General features: G+C 38.2%; 1 protein-coding gene across 1 annotated transcript; it reads right to left on the bottom strand.

The window, feature by feature from the left end:
- Positions 1–4,569: 4,569 nt before the first annotated feature.
- Positions 4,570–15,575, bottom strand: LOC130909687 (uncharacterized). The gene is made up of 6 exons (XM_057826442.1): positions 15,063–15,575; positions 8,861–8,948; positions 8,693–8,784; positions 8,462–8,626; positions 8,286–8,377; positions 4,570–6,093 (listed from the first exon to the last, which is right to left on the bottom strand). Exons 1-6 carry the CDS (start codon positions 15,362–15,364, stop codon positions 6,017–6,019), a joined length of 816 nt encoding a protein of 271 aa, XP_057682425.1. The 5' UTR covers positions 15,365–15,575; the 3' UTR covers positions 4,570–6,016.
- Positions 15,576–17,915: the final 2,340 nt, after the last annotated feature.

Here is a 17,915-nt window from a genome sequence, read left to right as displayed (position 1 = left end):
TGGTGGATTGTCACAATGCTATTGTGTACTAGCACATGTGTTCTCTAAGGGGTTAAAATGACTAACGGAGCAGGATTCTGGTTTCCATGTTTCTCCATCCAACTGAGAACATCTGGCCTGGTTCTTTTTTTTTCCCTTTTTCATGTCTAAATCCTCAACAGGCTGTGCTTGTGCAGGAGGAGCTGGAGAGGAATGGGAGGGGAGGGGGTACGCGGGGGTCAGCGAGCAGAGGGGGCCCCTTGATCCGGGGTGAAGCCGAGGGGTCACCTCATCCGAAGCTGGATGGAGGTAAGCTTGCTGGAGGGGATTTTAATATAGTGGACTGAGATAGATCCATAAAAAGTCCACAGAAAATCCCTTTTGAAGTGATTAGGGAGTAGGGAATGATGAATGATTCCGAATGCAGTGACTGCATTCGGAATCATTCACTCATTCCCTACTCCCTAATCACCATGTGGGTTTGTTTATATAGTGGACCACATACAGTAGTTCACAAAAAAGTCCTTTAAAATTCAGGATGAAGGGATTTTTAAAAAGCAGAGTAAATACAGTGGAATGAAAACAAGGGCATAGGTTTGCATAGGGACGGTAGGGACATAACACTACCACATTTTTAGGAAGCTCAAATTGTCCCCACCGACTTTTAAGCAACCTGATTTGCATTATATACTGAGTTCAGGTATATAGGTAATTTAGATTGTCTTCTTATATGTTGTAAGGATAGAATTGAACCTACCATTATTAAATGAATTATTTTCATTATGTTCTGACTTACATTTACCCCTTTTCAGTTGCTGAATGTGCCAGTCATTTTTTTTCCCTGAAACGCACATTTGATTGTTTGATGACTTAAACAACATGTCGACAAAATGCTGCCTCCTCGACCCCCTTCGAAGAGGAGGAATATTAGATTTTTTCCCCGGCCAGCAGCAGCCACTGTGAGTAATGTAAAAAGACGTCAATGTTGTGGAGGTGGGGAACACATCACAAATTTTGCTACTGAAAGTCTGACCTGTATGGTCTCTACTGGTAACGCTAAACTGTGAGAAATGTAGTGAACTGAGGTTTAGCCCCTCCTCCTCAATTTTCATTTTTATTTTATTTAGCCCAATAGAGCTTTCATTTTTTTGTCATTTTTGGCTGTGCTTGTGGACAAATGCAGTAGTGTTTTACCTGAAGGAAGGCTCCAAATTTATTTATTGTTGTTATTCGCTAACAAGTTTTTTTTTCCAGTTATACTTAATTTCTTTTTTTAGGCAGTCAATTTGAGTGATCTTAAGCCATTTTTTTTTTGCATTCCTGATAGATAAGATATTAACAAGTTTCCATTTATTGTGTATGTTAATATACTTTAAGTGATGCTCACATATTGAAATTGAAATTTGCTAATAAGATCCAGACATTTATTCCAGAAGTTTTCAAAATATTTCTTTAGTAGTTTTTGAAAATAAAAGGTTCGAATCGAACGGTGTATCACCTGAACAAATACACATGAAAGTTAATACAAGTCAATACAGATTTATTAAGCAGTGATCATTTAGCCGATCAATTAATTAAGTTCATATTCGTGAGAAATGCAGCCCTGACCCCCGTTCACTCATATTCATGAGAAATGCAGCCCTGACCCCCGTTCACCCAATCTGTTTGGTCTTATTAATGTCCCGTCCCCAGCAAAAAGTGTACATGTAGGTTATGCTGCTATATTGTCCCTACCAATGTTGAGACCTAACCTATGCCCTTGTATGAAAAAGTACCTGAACCTTTTGGAATTTCTCACATTTCTGCATAAAATCACCATCAAATGTGATCTGATCTTTGTCAAAATCACACAGATGTAAAAACAGTGTCTGCTTTAACTAAAACCATCCAAACATGTATAGGTTTTCATATTTTAATGAGGATAGCATGCAAGCAATGACAGAAGGGGGAAAAATAAATGAAAACTCTGCCTAAGGAGACTTGAAGAGCAATTGAAACAAATTTTTACTAAACAATTTAAGTCAGGTGTGTGCCCAATCACTCCTGAGTGGTTTAAAGCTACCCTGCCCACTATATAACACAAACCTGGTCGCAGTTGTCTTGATGAGAAGCATTGTCTGATGTGTATCATGGCTTGGTCAAAAAAGCTGTCTGAAGACCTGCGATGAAGCATTGTTGATTTATATAAAGTTGGGAAAGGATACAAAAACCATCTCTAAAGGTCTGGATGTTCATCAATCGACAGTCAGAGAAGTTGTTTAGAAATGGAGAGAGTTTGTGGCATTGTTGCTTCTCTCCCAAGGAGTGTCCGTCTACCAAAGATGACGCGAAGAGTTCAGTGCAGAATACTCAGAGGTAAAAAAGGACCATAAAGTGTCTGCTAAAGACCTACGGAAATCACTGGCAGTCTCTGTTCACACATCAGCTTTATGTGAAACTATGGCCAAGAATGGTGTTCATCGGAGGACTCCACAGAGGAAGCCACTGCTGACTAAAAAAAACATTGTTGCTTGTTTAATGTTCGTAAAAAGGCACTTGGACACTCTACAGAAGTTTTGGCAAAATATTTTGTGGACTGATGAAACCAAACTTGAATTGTTTGGGAGTAACACACAACGTCATGGGTGGCGGAAAAATGGAGCAGCTCACCAACATCAACACCTCATCCCCACCGTGAAGCATGGTGGAGGGAGCATCATGATTTGGGGCTGTTTTGTTGCCTCAGGGCCTGGACGACTTGCAATCATTAATGGAAGAATGAATTCAAAAGTTTATCGGGATGTTTTGCAGGAAAACCTGAGGCCGTCTGTCAGACAGTTGAAGCTAAAAAGAAGATAGATGCTGTAACAAGACAGTCTTCCAAAACACAGAAGTAAATCAACTTCAGAATGCTTTCAGAAGACCATAATACATGTTCTGGAGTGGCCAAGTCAAAGTCCAGACTTGAACCCCATTGAGTTGCTGTGGCATGACCTAATGACAGCGAGTCATGCCAGACCCCAGGAATCTGACTGAACTACAGTCTACAGTCAACCTCTGCTGCCACCACTGTTGTCGTCCAACATGCCTCCTAGCATGCATTGTAGTGATGAAAATAACAATCAAAATTCATGTTCTGTGCTAATTATTTCTTCAGTTACTGTTCCAGTTGTTTCATTAATTGCTGGTTATGTTATTTGGTAACCCTTTGACAGTCGCGCCATAAGACTGTCATAAGACCATCTTCAAGGTCGCAGGTGTGGTCTCAACATTGGTAAAGACAATATGGCATAACCTGCATGTACACTTTTTGCTGGGGATGGGACATTCATAATGATCAATGCAAAATAAATCTGTATTGACTTAAACTAACTTTGTGTATTGGTTCAGCCTACACGGTTCAATTAAAACTTTTGTTTTAAAAAACAACCAAAGAAACATTTTGAAAACTTCCAGAAAAAATGTCTGGATTTTATGAGCAAATTTAAATTGCATTATTTAAACATAACTTAAATTATATTAACATGGACAATAAATACAAGTTTGTTGATTATCTCTTAACTATCCAGGAAATAAAAAAAATAAACATTTGTCTCATGACCCCTCAACATTGTCTAAATTAAATATAACTGAAAAAGCTTCTTTGTCAGGGAATAACAAAAATAAAAATGGAGCTGTCCTTCAGGTAAAACTACTGCTTTTGTCCACAAGCACAGTCAAACTCAACATAAAAGATGAACGCTCCTTTGTAAGCTGCTTAAAAAAAAAAAAAAACAATAAAATAAAAAGTATGATTAGGCAGAAGGGGGTAAACCTTGGTTCACTACCTTTCTCAGTTAATTTAACGTTAACAGTAGAAAACATACAGGAGGGCGCTTCTCTCTAAGCATCTTCCTACTCGAGTTTTGCAGATTAGCAAGTTCACACAGTTTAATGTTATGCTAACGCGGATGCAGGTCACTTTCAGTAGCAAAATTATTTCTCATTGACGTATTTTTACTAGGGCTGTCAAATGATTAAAATTTTTTAATCGAGTTAATTAATGCTTAAAAATTAATTAATCGTAATTAATCGCAGTTCAAACCATCTAATTCAAACCATCTATAAAATATGCCATATTTTGCTGTAAATTATTGTTGGAATGGAAAGATAAGACACAAGACGGATATATACATTCAACATACGGTACAGAAGTACTGTATTTGTTTATTATAACAATAAATCAACAAGATGGCATTAACATTATTAACATTCTGTTAAAGCGATCCATGGATAGACTTGCAGTTCTTAAAAGATAAATGTTAGTACAAGTTATAGAAATTTTATATTAAAACCCCTCTTAATATTTTCTTTTTAATAAAATTTATCAAAAAATAAACTAGTCGCCCGCCATGCTTATGGGTGCTGAAGCCCATAAAATCAGTTGCATCCAAGCGCCAGCAAAGAGCGACAAAACTCAAAAAAACACAAGTAACAAGTGGACATTGTACTTTGCTGTCATTTTAATCTGTTTGAGCGGGCATGTGCGTTAATTGCGTCAAATATTTTAACGTAATTAATTTTAAAAATGAATTACCGCCCGTTAACGCGATAATTATGACAGCCCTAATTTTTACATTTCTTGCAGTGGCTGCTGCTGGCTGGGAAAAAAAAACAAACTTCTAATATCCCTAATATCTCTAATATATAATGTGTGGTGGTGGCGGGGGTGGGTCAATTAATCAGCCAATCAAATGTGCGTTTAGAACGGGAAAAAATGGATCGGCACATTCAGCAAGGGAAAAGCGGTACATGTAAGTCTGAACAAAATGAAAAAACTTTAGTAATGGTGGGGTCAATTACAACAATTAAAACATATGGGAAGACAATCTGAATGACCTATATAACTGAAGTCATTATATAACACAAATAAGGTTGATTAAAAGTTGGTGGGAACAATTTGAGCAACCTGAAAAGTTGATAGTGTTTTGTCCCTACTGTCCCTATGCAAATCTACGCCCTTGACCATCATAATTATGAAATGACACTGCCATGAGAATGAATGGTTATGACCGATGTCTTTTTGTGTCATCCGGCAAATTATCTCATTTTTGAATGGATGTAAAAAATCCGAGCTGGACAGCATTAGGAAATGGATTATTGACATTATCTTAGGTATTATCAAGTGTCTAGTGAGCGGTAGACCCTTGATGATCCTTCCATATAAGATTGACGATCCTCTGCAGAGGCTGTGATGTGCATCCGAGTGCTCAATGGCTTCCTTCCCGGATCCAGTTCCGGGTCTCAGTGGAGGCTACATGAACAACAGATGGTTTGGGGAGGGGGTTGTATACTGACTTCTGCACGGCTTTTCTCTCGCAGGCCTTTTTCGTTTGTGATCATGACAAAATGAAAGCAAATCTTAATTTTTTGTGATCCCTAGGAGAGTTAGCAAAGACGTTTGATTCAACATTTGGCATCATGGAAAAAAGTGGTTTTGGCATTTAAAACAGCCAAAGTAAACATTGAGCACGCAATTCAATTTTACAGTGTTTTTCATTCTAACTTTTGAGTTGAAGGCCCACATTGGAATTTGGAAAACACAGATTGGACATCACATGGGGATATTTTTTATAAGGTAAAAACGTGTATCTAAACTGCAGAAGTTTTTATTAAAACATGATATCCATGTTTATGTTATGATTGACACGTAACCCTGCTGGTATAAGTAATTTTTGCTGTAATCTTGTGACATCTAGTGGCGATTCAACAAAGTACATATTTTACATTATTTTTTTTATTTCATTTAAATGCAGTTCTACAACAGTCACAATGCAACTTGTACATGTCGATGAACATTCAAGCTAAAATACTAATTAGAATCAAAGCAACACTTTATTCAATCAAAGTTTGCTCCAGTTTGATTGTTGACGTGATGACAGCAAAATTATCAATACGGGTCAAGCTATTGTTGGTATCATGATGTATGATGTAATTCTATCTATATATTATATGTATTTATCTCAAGTCAAAGGGACGGGTCATGTGGCTAAAGCTGCATGACAGCACCTGTGGGGCTTCACGTCCTTTTGAAATTGGTTAAGATGGCATCCAGGGTGCGAAACGCACTGAAGAATTCATCCTCTGTTTTAGCCCCTGTAAGATAACAAGAATAACATATGAAACATGAAATGAAAATGGCTGGCCAAAAGTACTGGCAAAATAAATGAAAATATTAGTACAAAAGCATTTTGTAATTGCAATTATTTTCTGGGAGAAATTGAGCAATATCTGGTAGAATTGCAGGGGTGCCGATACTTTTAGCCAGCAGTGTACATGTGTATGTCAGTGGCAATTGCTCTAAGACTGCAAGGGAAGCTGAGCTCCCCCAAAAATGTCAAAAAATAAGCGAATACTGTTGTGCGTGTATGTCATTGCGCTACATCGTGCCCAACTTTTGTTCAGAATTAGCTTTTTATCACTGGTTACGATGCGGCTTGCTCTTCATTCGCAAAGCTTCACAGTTCTTTAAACAATGTGGATGCTGGTGCGTCTCCAGAGTTGAGAGTGCTTTGTTCCGTTAGTCTGTTAGTCATTGGCTAAGGGTTGGGTTTACCCCGCCCATCGGACACTGAAAGTCTCTGGGGGTCTACGGGAACTGGGCAGGGCTCGGCTGGACGCTGGCTTCTCTGCATGATGATAGGATGAGCTGTCTGAGGCTGAATCCCTTTTTGATTTGACAGCGAAATGAGGGAATCAGTGATCTTTTCGTATTAACATCTACGGGAGGCATTTTTCAATTTTCATTCCATTGTTCTGATTTGAATCGGAGACTTTCATAATCATAGCAACTAGGGTTGCTTTTTTTCGCTCCCGATTCAATTCCAATCATTCCCGATAATTTTTCCCGATCATATACATTTTGGCAATGCATTAAGAAAAAAATGAATAAAACTCGGACGAATATATACATTCAACATACAGTACATATGTACTGTATTTGTTTATTATGACAATAAATCCTCAAGATGGCGTTTACATTTTTAACATTCTTTCTGTGAGAGGGATCCACGGATAGAAAGACTTGTGACTTTGTATATTGTGACTAAATATTACCATCTAGTGTATTTGTTGAGCTTTCAGTAAATGATACTGCAGCCATGCCCCAATGCATGATGGGAAGTGGAACCATGATGGGAAGTGGAACCATGACTGTGCGTTGTGCTACCAATGGATATATCTTCTCTCCTTTGGGAAATAACTTACGGTGTTAAGACAAAGATCGATTGGCACCTTGCTTCCCCACTTTGCTTCCTATGATAATTCTAATCATAGGGAGAGGGATTGCAAGACTTTAGCCAATTGAAGAAAGGCTCCAAAGGCTGCCAAAATCCACTCTACTCATTAAGCGCTGCCTTATATTTCTCTATATAGGTAAAACGGCGTCATTAAAGATTGAGCGCGTCAATGAATGAGAGGGTCGTGCAGCGCATACATTAATTGCATTAATTATTTTAACGTGACACATTTTTTAATAAATTAATTGCCGCCGTTATCGGGATATTTTTGATAACCCTACCTTAAGCCTAAGCTAAAGACTGGATGAGTGTAACATATTTTGTCTGTCACGTTAAATACAATTGGAAAACGATTTAGTTAAAATATATACGTATATTAAAAAAAAGGCATGGCCGATATTTTTTTGCCGATTTCGATACTTTGAAAATGACGTGATCGGACCCGATCGATCGGCACATCTCTAATAGCAGCACATTGATTGAAATCTATGTCTGGTTTTCTTTTTTATTGTAGCTGCTTGTGTTTGGAGACTCTTCTGGCACTGTAGTTTCTTTCCCTACTGAGCAGCAGGTGCCGTTGATCCCCTCCACCGTCACAAAGCACTCACAGTGGGAAACACTTTTACCTTCCCATCATTAAAGACCAGCATCCGCCACTCGAGTATGTACAGTAGTTGTAGATTTTCTTTATCAAATAACCAACAACTACTTTTATAGTTATTAGTCATTTAGAGACTTTGTTTGATCTAAAAAAAAATGTCTAAATCTTCTTTGTTTAGCCTAAATATTTTTTTTTAATTTAAATTATATTTTGATGGAATGGTTGCATAATATTCATAGTTTTTGGTTCCAATGCATATTGCATCTAAAATTTTAAGCCCAGGTTAATATATTTGTAAATAAAGTGTTATTTACATATGGGCAGATAAGTTGACTATTAAAATAATAAATACTCGTACTTTCACCACCCATGGCAGCAAGTGTTAATGTGTGAATACGATCCGTGTACCTAACTATTCTACTCAACCGTCCATCCATGTATCCACTTACCAACCAACGAGACAGAGCCAGACGAGAAGATGGATGCTGTCATACCGGGTCGGAAGTTGTACTGCAGCGCAGGAAACAGCTCCGGTTCGTAACTGAGGAAAGGACAATGAACAGATAAGGGTGAACATCTAAACAAAGTGAAACTCAATGGCTTTGTCGCGTGGCCTTCAAATGACCTGCAGTGGTCTTGGTGGGCCAAGAACAGATCCTCCAGGTTGATCGGGAACGTTTTGCAAGTTCCGCCGATGTTGAGCACCTTGAAGTCCAGGAAGCGTGCCGGGTAGCCCAGCTTCAGGATTTTAAAGGCAAACTTCCTGGCAGCCACGCGAGACTCGTTCTCGCTGCCGAATTACAAAAAGCTCTGATTCCACCAATTTCAGTAAAGACGAAAGCGGACACAGACGGACCTCTTGGCTCCTGTGCAGAAAAGGATTCCAGACTGGAAGATTCTGGCTGTGGTCTGGGGCTTGCGGATCTTCATGACTAGTGACTTGAAGACCTGACGGCAGGAAATTGAAGGTGAGTGATAAAGAAAATGTACAAAATAACAACGAGTGGTTTCTATTGTGGTCTACCGTCGACAGGTGCTGCACGTTCCACGAGTTCCGAGCTATGAACTCCAAATCCAGATCACACCCCAGTTTCACCGAAGACGTCACGTTCCTGCGCCAAAGCGGATTTGGATTTATTCCATGTGCTACTATTACGCTGAGTTACCCATGCAGTACAATCTCTGCCCTCACAAGTGAGACAACACTATTAGTGACACTTTGAAATAAGCCTGAACGATATATCGTTTAAACATCGCCATCGCGATGTGCGTGTGCGCGATAGTCCCATCGCAAGCACGTGCGATAATTTTTATTTTTTTTAAATCCACATACGCCTTGCTTTCTGATCTGCGCACAGCCTCACACCCTCCCTCTCCCAGGCCTTTTTTCCCTCTCAGTCACTGCGGCACTTGCTTATTAAAGTTAACGAAGGCTTTGATCTGGCCAAAGAAGCAGACTTCACACGGGCATCTGTCAATCATCGTTTAACTTGTTAAACAGTTTCTGCACGGAAGCCGCACTGGAATGAATGTGTGTGTGTGTGTGTGTGTGGAGAGACGTTGGAAACATAAATGCCAGAAGTGATCATGAGGAGTTTCAAATTTCTACATGTCACTCTAACGGTCACAGCTAAGGTAGATAAACAGAAGCATTTAATAAAGCCAAGCATTTATCTACTAGTTTTTTATTCTTGTTCAAAAATGATTTGGTTGGACAGTTATGTTTAAAACTGATCATAATTATGACATTTGAAGTGCTTAAAAACCATTTATTTATATACATTTTTTAAATCACTTTGGGGGGGAAAGAGAAAAAAACATGTCTTATATGTATCTCTTTCCAATGCAAAATCTGAATAAATACATTGAGTACAAAAAACACACACACAAAAAATACAAATTTTTTAAAACTGGGGGGTGGGAGGAGTGTGCTACTTCGCGGTTTTTCACTTATCGCGGCGGGTTCTAATCCCCATTAACCGTGAAAAACGAGGGATCACTGTACACTGTGGTGATGGTGAGTCATCCAAAGTCTTTCCAAACAGCTATTCAAGTCATCGAGTGAAAATTTCTTTCAAAAAATATATATAATTTTTTTTTTATGTCGCAATATAATATCGCAAGATATCGCAAACCCCCCAAAAAACCGCAACAATAGTTTTTTCCGATATCGTTCAGGCTTACTTTGAAATACTCAGTACCAACTTTTAAATAGCTGTTGTAGAGATATTTGTTCCCATATTTTTGTTAATTGTACTTGCTACATTCTTTTCTATAGCAATTTGTCTTTACAAGATAACGATTGCAGCTCTCAGCTTCTTCTCTGAAGCAAGGTCATGAATAGATAAAACAGGTGCCTAGTAAAATTCCACGTTCTTGTGACACGCTTCATGGGTTAACATGGGGGCCTGCCTATTCGCATTGGAAATGATAGAAAGTGTATGCATTGAGGGTTGGGGCAGATCTTCTCAAAGGCACTTGTGTGGGGCTCTCGGCTGGGGCACTGGAAGTCACTCACAGCAGGGGCTGCTGAGGATCTTGATTTTCCCATCCAAAAACAGCCGTTTCGGTCCAAATTTGTCATGCTCGCGCCTTTTCTCCATGCAAGGCGTACACAATGGCAGTACACATGGATGCTGCATAGTTTACCTACTACTACTCGGCTACTACAAAGACAGCATTCTATTTCACCTAACAGTGTGTGTTGGAGTTTTTGTAAAGCGCCTGTGTATTACAATGCAAATCCCAGCAGCTAGACTGTGCAATAACACACAAACACATTTGAAAACTAAAAGTCCAACAGGTTAACACCCAATTTTCATTACACTCAAAGAAATTGCATACGAATATCCAACAGCTTCTTCATGGCGGCACGGCAGCTCAACACCAACAGCAAACAATAATATCTACACTGCAAGCGATATGAAGTTCTCCCCGGTCTAAATCTGCAGCTTTTTCGTCTCTGAGCACTATTATAAACTATCACAAAAAATGTTTGACTTCGAATTGAATTTTAGAATATTTTGCTGTTTTTGTTAAGAAAAAAAATCGCTAATTCATTTTTGTGCCATGTAAAAACCTCCTCTGTCAACGGTTAACTTTTCCGTTCCAATAACGCCTTATACAATGTGACCTGGTAGCAAGCAAGATGTCAGGTGATTACCATGTTACTGACAAACAAAAAAACTTTCTCAACACATATATTTAATCCCCAAAGATAAATACACTATTGTTTTAATGTTTTATTTATTGTTTAATTTTTAACAAACAAAAAGTACCAAAACACGTTTTTTCCCCCCACCAACACAAGGAGGTGCTGCAGCACCCTCAGCATCCCACTTCCCAAGCCACTGGCTCTGACATTTGTCCTGGCCGGCCAGCTTTTAATTATTCTTTCCTTAATTAATCTATTTATCTGAAGTGATTCCTGCTTTTTCCTCTTCCTGAATTGTGTGTCATCTCATTTTCATTTTCTGCTTCATTGTCCACTATAGTGACAACTGTTCCTGAAAGGGTTAATGGTTATCCACCCCCCCGACTGATTTACATTATAGATATTTTCTTGATTTATTTACGTAGGTTTTGTCGTTTTTGGTGAGCAGCAAGGGCGTAGGTTTGCGTAGGGACATAACACGACCAACTTTTCAGGATGCTCTAATTGTCCCCACCAACTATTAAGTAACATTATTTGCATTATATAATGCGTTTAGTTATATACGTAACTGAGATTGTATTCCCATATGTTGTAAGGAAAGAATTGACCCTACCATTATTAAGTGAATTATTGTCATTATGTTTAAACTTACATTTACCACTTTTCACTAGCAGAATGTGCTGGTCTATTTTTCCCCTAAAATGCAGGTTTGATTGGCAAATGACTTGCATTTATTTAAAATGTATTTATTTATTTCCTACATTATTTACTTTCATACTTTCATTTGCAGCCTAGGCAGACATTTTTTCCAGATAATTATACATTAATCATATAGTCGAAGTAAAAGGTTTTCAGGTTTTGTTGAGTTTAGCTGTGCTTGTGGACAAAAACAGTAGTGTTTACCTTAAGGAAAGCTCATTTTAAATATTAATATATAAAACACTAAGGTGACTTGAAGTTCCGCTCTGAGACCCCCAATTTGGCCAACTTTCAAAATTGTCCGATATGCATGTGTGATACATCATTGTAAAGCTTAAAATCTAAATTTTCTGGATGAAGAAAAATTTTGAACAGAAGTGCTTTTTTAAAAAAAATTCTTTTTTTTTTAGTAGCAAAACCCTGTCTGGAGGCGAGAGCACGCGAGAGCACGATTACAGACCCCATGACTTTAACGAGATATTATCACGTACTTACCTTGTTTCGATCCAAAACCTCCATATAGCATGTATCACTGAGTGTCAAGACACAGCTGTGAATGGCCAAAGCTGGATTTTTGGGGGATTTTATGGGTGATGGTAATATAACAAGGGTCGCGATACAGAAATTGCAGACACCAAGGAGTGGTCGAGATTTTCTTTTTCCTATATTTACCCATTTTATTTACCCATTTAAACATTTTTTTTTTTTTTTTTTTTTTTTAATTTGTTTGGATCCATTATTCATCATCTAACATATCGGAGAAAATGCTCAGTAACCAAAAAAAAAAAAAAAAATACAATTAAGCGATAGTTATGAGGTAGATATCCGTGACTTTTTTACAGACACCATTTTTTTCATTGTGACGTAATTTGTTTAAAAGTTTAAAATATGCGAGTGACTAATTTTTTAAAGCCGTTTTTTTTTTTTTTTTTTTTTTAACGAAATATCAGTCATCAATTAATGATTCTATGCTAAAAATGACATTTTGAATAATAAATATAATGAACTACCTTCGTTTTATGGCTGGGTTGAAACAAAAGCGGTTGCGCGACGTCTGTAAACGGGGGTTTCCAGGGTAAAACGGACAAGTTAAATATAGTTTGGGGGCTTAATGCACCATGAATCTGCTATAGCAGCATATAGACATATTGTTCTATCAAACACAGTTCTTTTGGCTTAAAATGCAGCAGTTTCTTTTAAAGAGGAGTGCGAGAGCAGAAACAGCTTTTTCAGTCTTGTCTGTGTTTTCCGCCATATATATATATATTATACCCTGAGTAAGAAGTTTTCAGTTATTTTTATTTATTTAGAGATATAACGTTGCGTGTTCTTGAGACAAATGTTTATTTTTTTGCATTCCTGGATAGTTAATTTAGATAAGACATGTCCAAAGTCCGGCCCAGGGGCCAAATGCGCCCCGTGGTCAAATTTCATCCGGCCCCCAGCTTCTGTCATAAAATCAGTAACGTCTGGCCCGCACACAGACTTAATAAATTGGCCAGCAGTACTGCTACCAGCATATGAAGTAGCTTACACACTAAATGCTGCTCCTCATTTACCCACTAAAAGGCAGAAGCACTATAAGCAACATTACCCCGTTGTGACCCTTTACTTACAATTTTCTAAAATGGCGACAATCAACAACAAAAAAAGAAAGTTGGCGGCCGACGCTTCAAGGATAGGTGGAAATTGGACTATTTCTTCACTACAATACGCAACAACTGTGTCTGCCTCATTTGCAAAGAGACAGTCACTGTTTTTAAAGAGTTCAATGTGAGGCGATATTACCAAACATGACACGCTGACATGTACGACAAGATTACAGGGAAGATAGGCAGCGAGAAATTGAAGCAACTTGAAGCTAGTTTAATTTCACAGCAGCGGTATTACGCAAGAGCCCGAGACTCAAAAGAGAACGCCACAAAGGTTAGTTGCGAGATTGTTGAAATTTAAAAAATAATAATAAAGCGAATGTGACAATTTGTTGAAATTATTAATTAAATAATAATAATAATAATAAAGCGAATGTGACACACAGAATGGCTTGCTACAATTTGCTTAAAAGTATTGTTCTACATAAAGGACGTCAGCCAAGGTCGGCCCCCCACATTTTTACCATACCAAATCTGGCCCCCTTTGCAAAAAGTTTGGAGACCCCTGGTTTAGATTATTAACAAGTGTGCATAACAATTTAAATTTGGTAGTGGAAGTTTTCCAAATATTTCTTTTGTAATTTTTGAAAACAAAGGTTTGAATCGAACGGGGCATCACCTGAACCAATACACTTGAAAGTTATTATAAGTCAATACAGATGCATTTTGCATTGATCTCTTGCCTGTTAATTAATTAGGTTCAAATTCGTGAGAAATGTAGCCCTGACCCCCGTTCATCCAGTCTGTTTGGTCTTACCAATGTCCCGTCCCCAGCAAAAAGTGTACATGCAGGTGATGCTCTTATATGTTGAGACCAAGGGTATAGGTTTGGTCTCAATATTGGTAGGGACGATATAACAGCATAACCTGCATGTACACTTTTTGCTGGGGACGGGACATTAGTAAAACCAAACAGATTGGGTGAACGGGGGTCAGGGCTACATTTCTTACCAATATGAACCGAAGTAAATAATAGGTAAATAATTAATGCAAAATAAATCTGTATAAGCTTATACAAACTTTCACACTTGCTGTGAAATGGAATTACTTTATTTGAAAAATTCACACAGATTAATGTCACGCTAACTCTGATGCAGGTCGAACTTTCAGTAGAAAAATTAGTGGTGTGTTACCCACCTTCACAACATTGACGTCTTTTTACATTTCTTACGGTGGCTGTTGCTGGCGGGGGGGGGGGGGGGGGGATTTTAATATCCCACGTCTTCGAAGGGGGCGGAGGAGTCATCAGTCAATCAAACATGCGTTTGAGGGGAAAAATGGACTGGCACATTCAGCAAGTGAAAAGTCTGAACATAATGAAAGTACTGTAATTTACTTAATAATGGTAGGGTCATTTCTATCCTTACAACATATGGGTAGACAATCTTAATTACCTATATAACTGAAGTCATAATATAATTCAATTAAAGTTGCTCAAAAGTTTGTGGGGACAATTTGGGGATCCTGAAAATTTGGTAGTGTTTTGTCCCTACCGTCCCTATGCAAACCTACGCCATTGCTTGAGACCAAACCTACGTCCTTGGAAAGACCCCATTACATGGACAATTCAGCGCAATGTAGTAGAATATGCTTAAAATGCGAGATGGCAATTAATAATTAATCTTGGGTTTGTTTTTGTTTTTTTTGTTTGTTTGTTTCTTTGTTTGTTTGTTTTGGTTTTTTTTTGTTTTGTTTTGTTTTGTTTTGTTTTTTTCCTTAACTGAATCTGCGGGCCGGTGCGGGGCTTTGCGGGCCAGCGGCCGGCGGGCCTGCGCGTGGCTGTGGAGGAGGATGAGGAGGATGCAGCTGGAAGAGGAAGAGAGGGCTGCCCAGGGAGAGTGAGCGGCCCAGGGAGAGTGAGCGGCCCTGGAAGAGACGGCGGCTGCGGGGGCAGAAGCAGCGGGGATTCCACCACCACCGGGAGGAAGGAGGCCATCGGGTCGGGGTTCCTGCACAGCGCCTGCATGGCCAAAATCCTGCGGTCGTTCTCGGACAGCTGTCGGCTTTCCACCGCCAGAAACATCCTTCCCCCCAAAAACAGTACACGCACGACACGAAACTCTAGGGAAAGGACAGACGGCGAACTCTTTTAGAAGCCAGGCGATCTGTGTGGCTCTCTGCAGGGAAGGAGAAGAAAGCAGTAGAGTCCACAAGCCTGTATATTTTTAAATCGACTCCCCAGCCTCCCCACGACCACGAATTAAAGTTGACCGTTTCAAAGAGTTTGACGTCTCACAAAGACTTGACGCTCATGACATGACTAGAAAATGGTTTGTGACATCACGCTGGAGCGTGGCCTTTCAGCGTGGACCCCATTCAGCCCTGGACTACGTTTTATTTAGTTCAGTAAAGAATATAGTTTTAGCATATTCGGCCCATATAGATGACTGATTCGTATGGACGGCAGTGATTGAAAGACTATAATCATAACAAAATAATATTAAAAATGGTGACTTCAAAATTATAAACATGACTTTTAACTCATTCACTACTAAAGACAGTTTTTAGGATGTACAACTGTTCATAACTAAATAACAAAAAGATCAGAAACAAACTTTTTTTTAATGAAAAATGGAAATATAATCTTTATTTTAATCCTGTGCTCATATAGCCATAGGACACAATATCCCGTGGTGCTTGAAAGAAGGGGATGTTTTGTGAAAAATGTCTGAGAGTTAGAGTTAAACATATAAACACACACAAAAAAATTTATTGTAATATGTAATTTTGAATATTTTAGTACTTTTTATATTTGCACTTATCTTTGACACATAGCACTTATTTTAAAATATATTGGGCAGGTTCTATTTTAATGGTCACAAAAGTGTTTTTCTTCCTCTTTTAATATATTCATATATACAGCCTAACACTTATACTATTTTTTAAACATAACCAAATGAAATAAATGCCTAACCTTAAGATCTATCATATTTATAATATAATATATTCTATAACTTTTTCTCCACCGTAAACATAAAAAATTGAATATACAAGTATCTAATCATAATTTAGGTGACCTAATTTTTGGAGTTCCTCCCCACTAGATGAAAGTAGAACTCTAAAAATAGGTTTTATCCATATATTTCTACATTTGAAGGTTGGCCTTGGTGTTGGGCTTTGGCCCTGATCCTCCTTTATACATTTTTTGATGCTTTTTGAATGATACGTATATGAGTTTTTTTTTTTTTTTTTTTTTTTGGCGATGACCTGCGGGCCAACTCGAATATAGGAGAAGCATTTCGTACATGATATTATATAGTGAAAAGGAAAACAAGATACATATTTGGGCTTGTGCCAGTGCATGGTGTCCTATATGGGACTACCCAAAAAATTCCTCCAACACTTTTAGAACATTAAAACACCGTACTATTCAAGCAAAACTTAAAATCACCTTCATCCATATTTCTTTTAAACTATGTAATCCTTTATATGTCCTTTTGAACAATATGGAGACTTGTTAAAAATAAATATGAAATTACGTTCTGGCTAATATGGTGAGTGCAAAATGTTCAGTACAGTCTTTTTTACATCCAGCAGAGGGAGCCTCTTCTTAACTCTTTTTCATCCCAAAACTAGAGATACATCAACATCAATGTTACCCAACGTTGCAATGTTATCAAAACAACGACTAAATAAAGAAAGAACAAAACCATCATATCATCAAAAATAAAAATAAGAGTTCTCATACACATAATTAGAGACATCAAGTTTCCCTCAATGTTAAATGGATAGTTGTAAGAAGAGCACTAATGTGAGTACTAGTTTTGCACTGGTCCAATTTTTTTGGCTTCCCATTCTGATTCCCACACCCTGGTGTGCTGTATCAGCCGATGCGATTCTCTACCGATACTTCTTTTGACTTTTTTTTTTTCTATAACACTAAATTACTGCGTATTCACTTGAATGTAAAGCAACTGATATGGTCAGGCATCACTTAAAGCAATACTAGGTAACTTGCGAACGCTGCAAAGATGGCAGAGCACACAGCTGCTGGAAACAGAAATGTTCGTTAAATCCATCTGCAGGCGACAGGGAGATCATGACTTTACAACACTGTGCGGGTGTGTGCTGGTACTCATGGGAAATGCAGTCTTCCTTAAAGCAAAAACCTACCGCTTTTGTCCACCGGGGCCGCTAAAATCGACAAAAACTGAAAAGTTATCAAGTGTTGCTTTAACTCATTGTCTGTCATTAACCCAGTGGTTAACTTGGGTTCGATCGAACCCCAGAGGTTCGGTGAGTAAGTCTAAGGGGTTCGGCGAAGGTATGGAAACACAGAGCCCTATTTTCGTACGCTTATTAAATCTAGGCAAAGTGCTTTTAGACCAGGTTTTGGACTGGTTTGCCCCTCCCAATTTACAGGCTTAATAATAATAATAATACATTGTATTTAAAGGGGCCTTTCTGGCCCTCAAAGTCGCCCTGCAATCATTTTAAAAAACATTTAAACAAATTAACGATTGAAAACAGTAGAATAATAAAGTATAGAACGTTTACGGCAAATTTAAAATTCTAATGAGAAGTAAAAACAAAAGTACTAACAGATAAAAAGTAAGTAGCAGAAAACTCAAACA

The sequence above is a fragment of the Corythoichthys intestinalis genome, chromosome 21 (genome assembly GCF_030265065.1).
Source record: "Corythoichthys intestinalis isolate RoL2023-P3 chromosome 21, ASM3026506v1, whole genome shotgun sequence".
NCBI classification, from domain to species: domain Eukaryota; kingdom Metazoa; phylum Chordata; class Actinopteri; order Syngnathiformes; family Syngnathidae; genus Corythoichthys; species Corythoichthys intestinalis.
The sequence above is the reverse complement of the archived record's forward strand: the minus strand, read 5'-3'. Positions and strand labels throughout refer to the sequence as shown.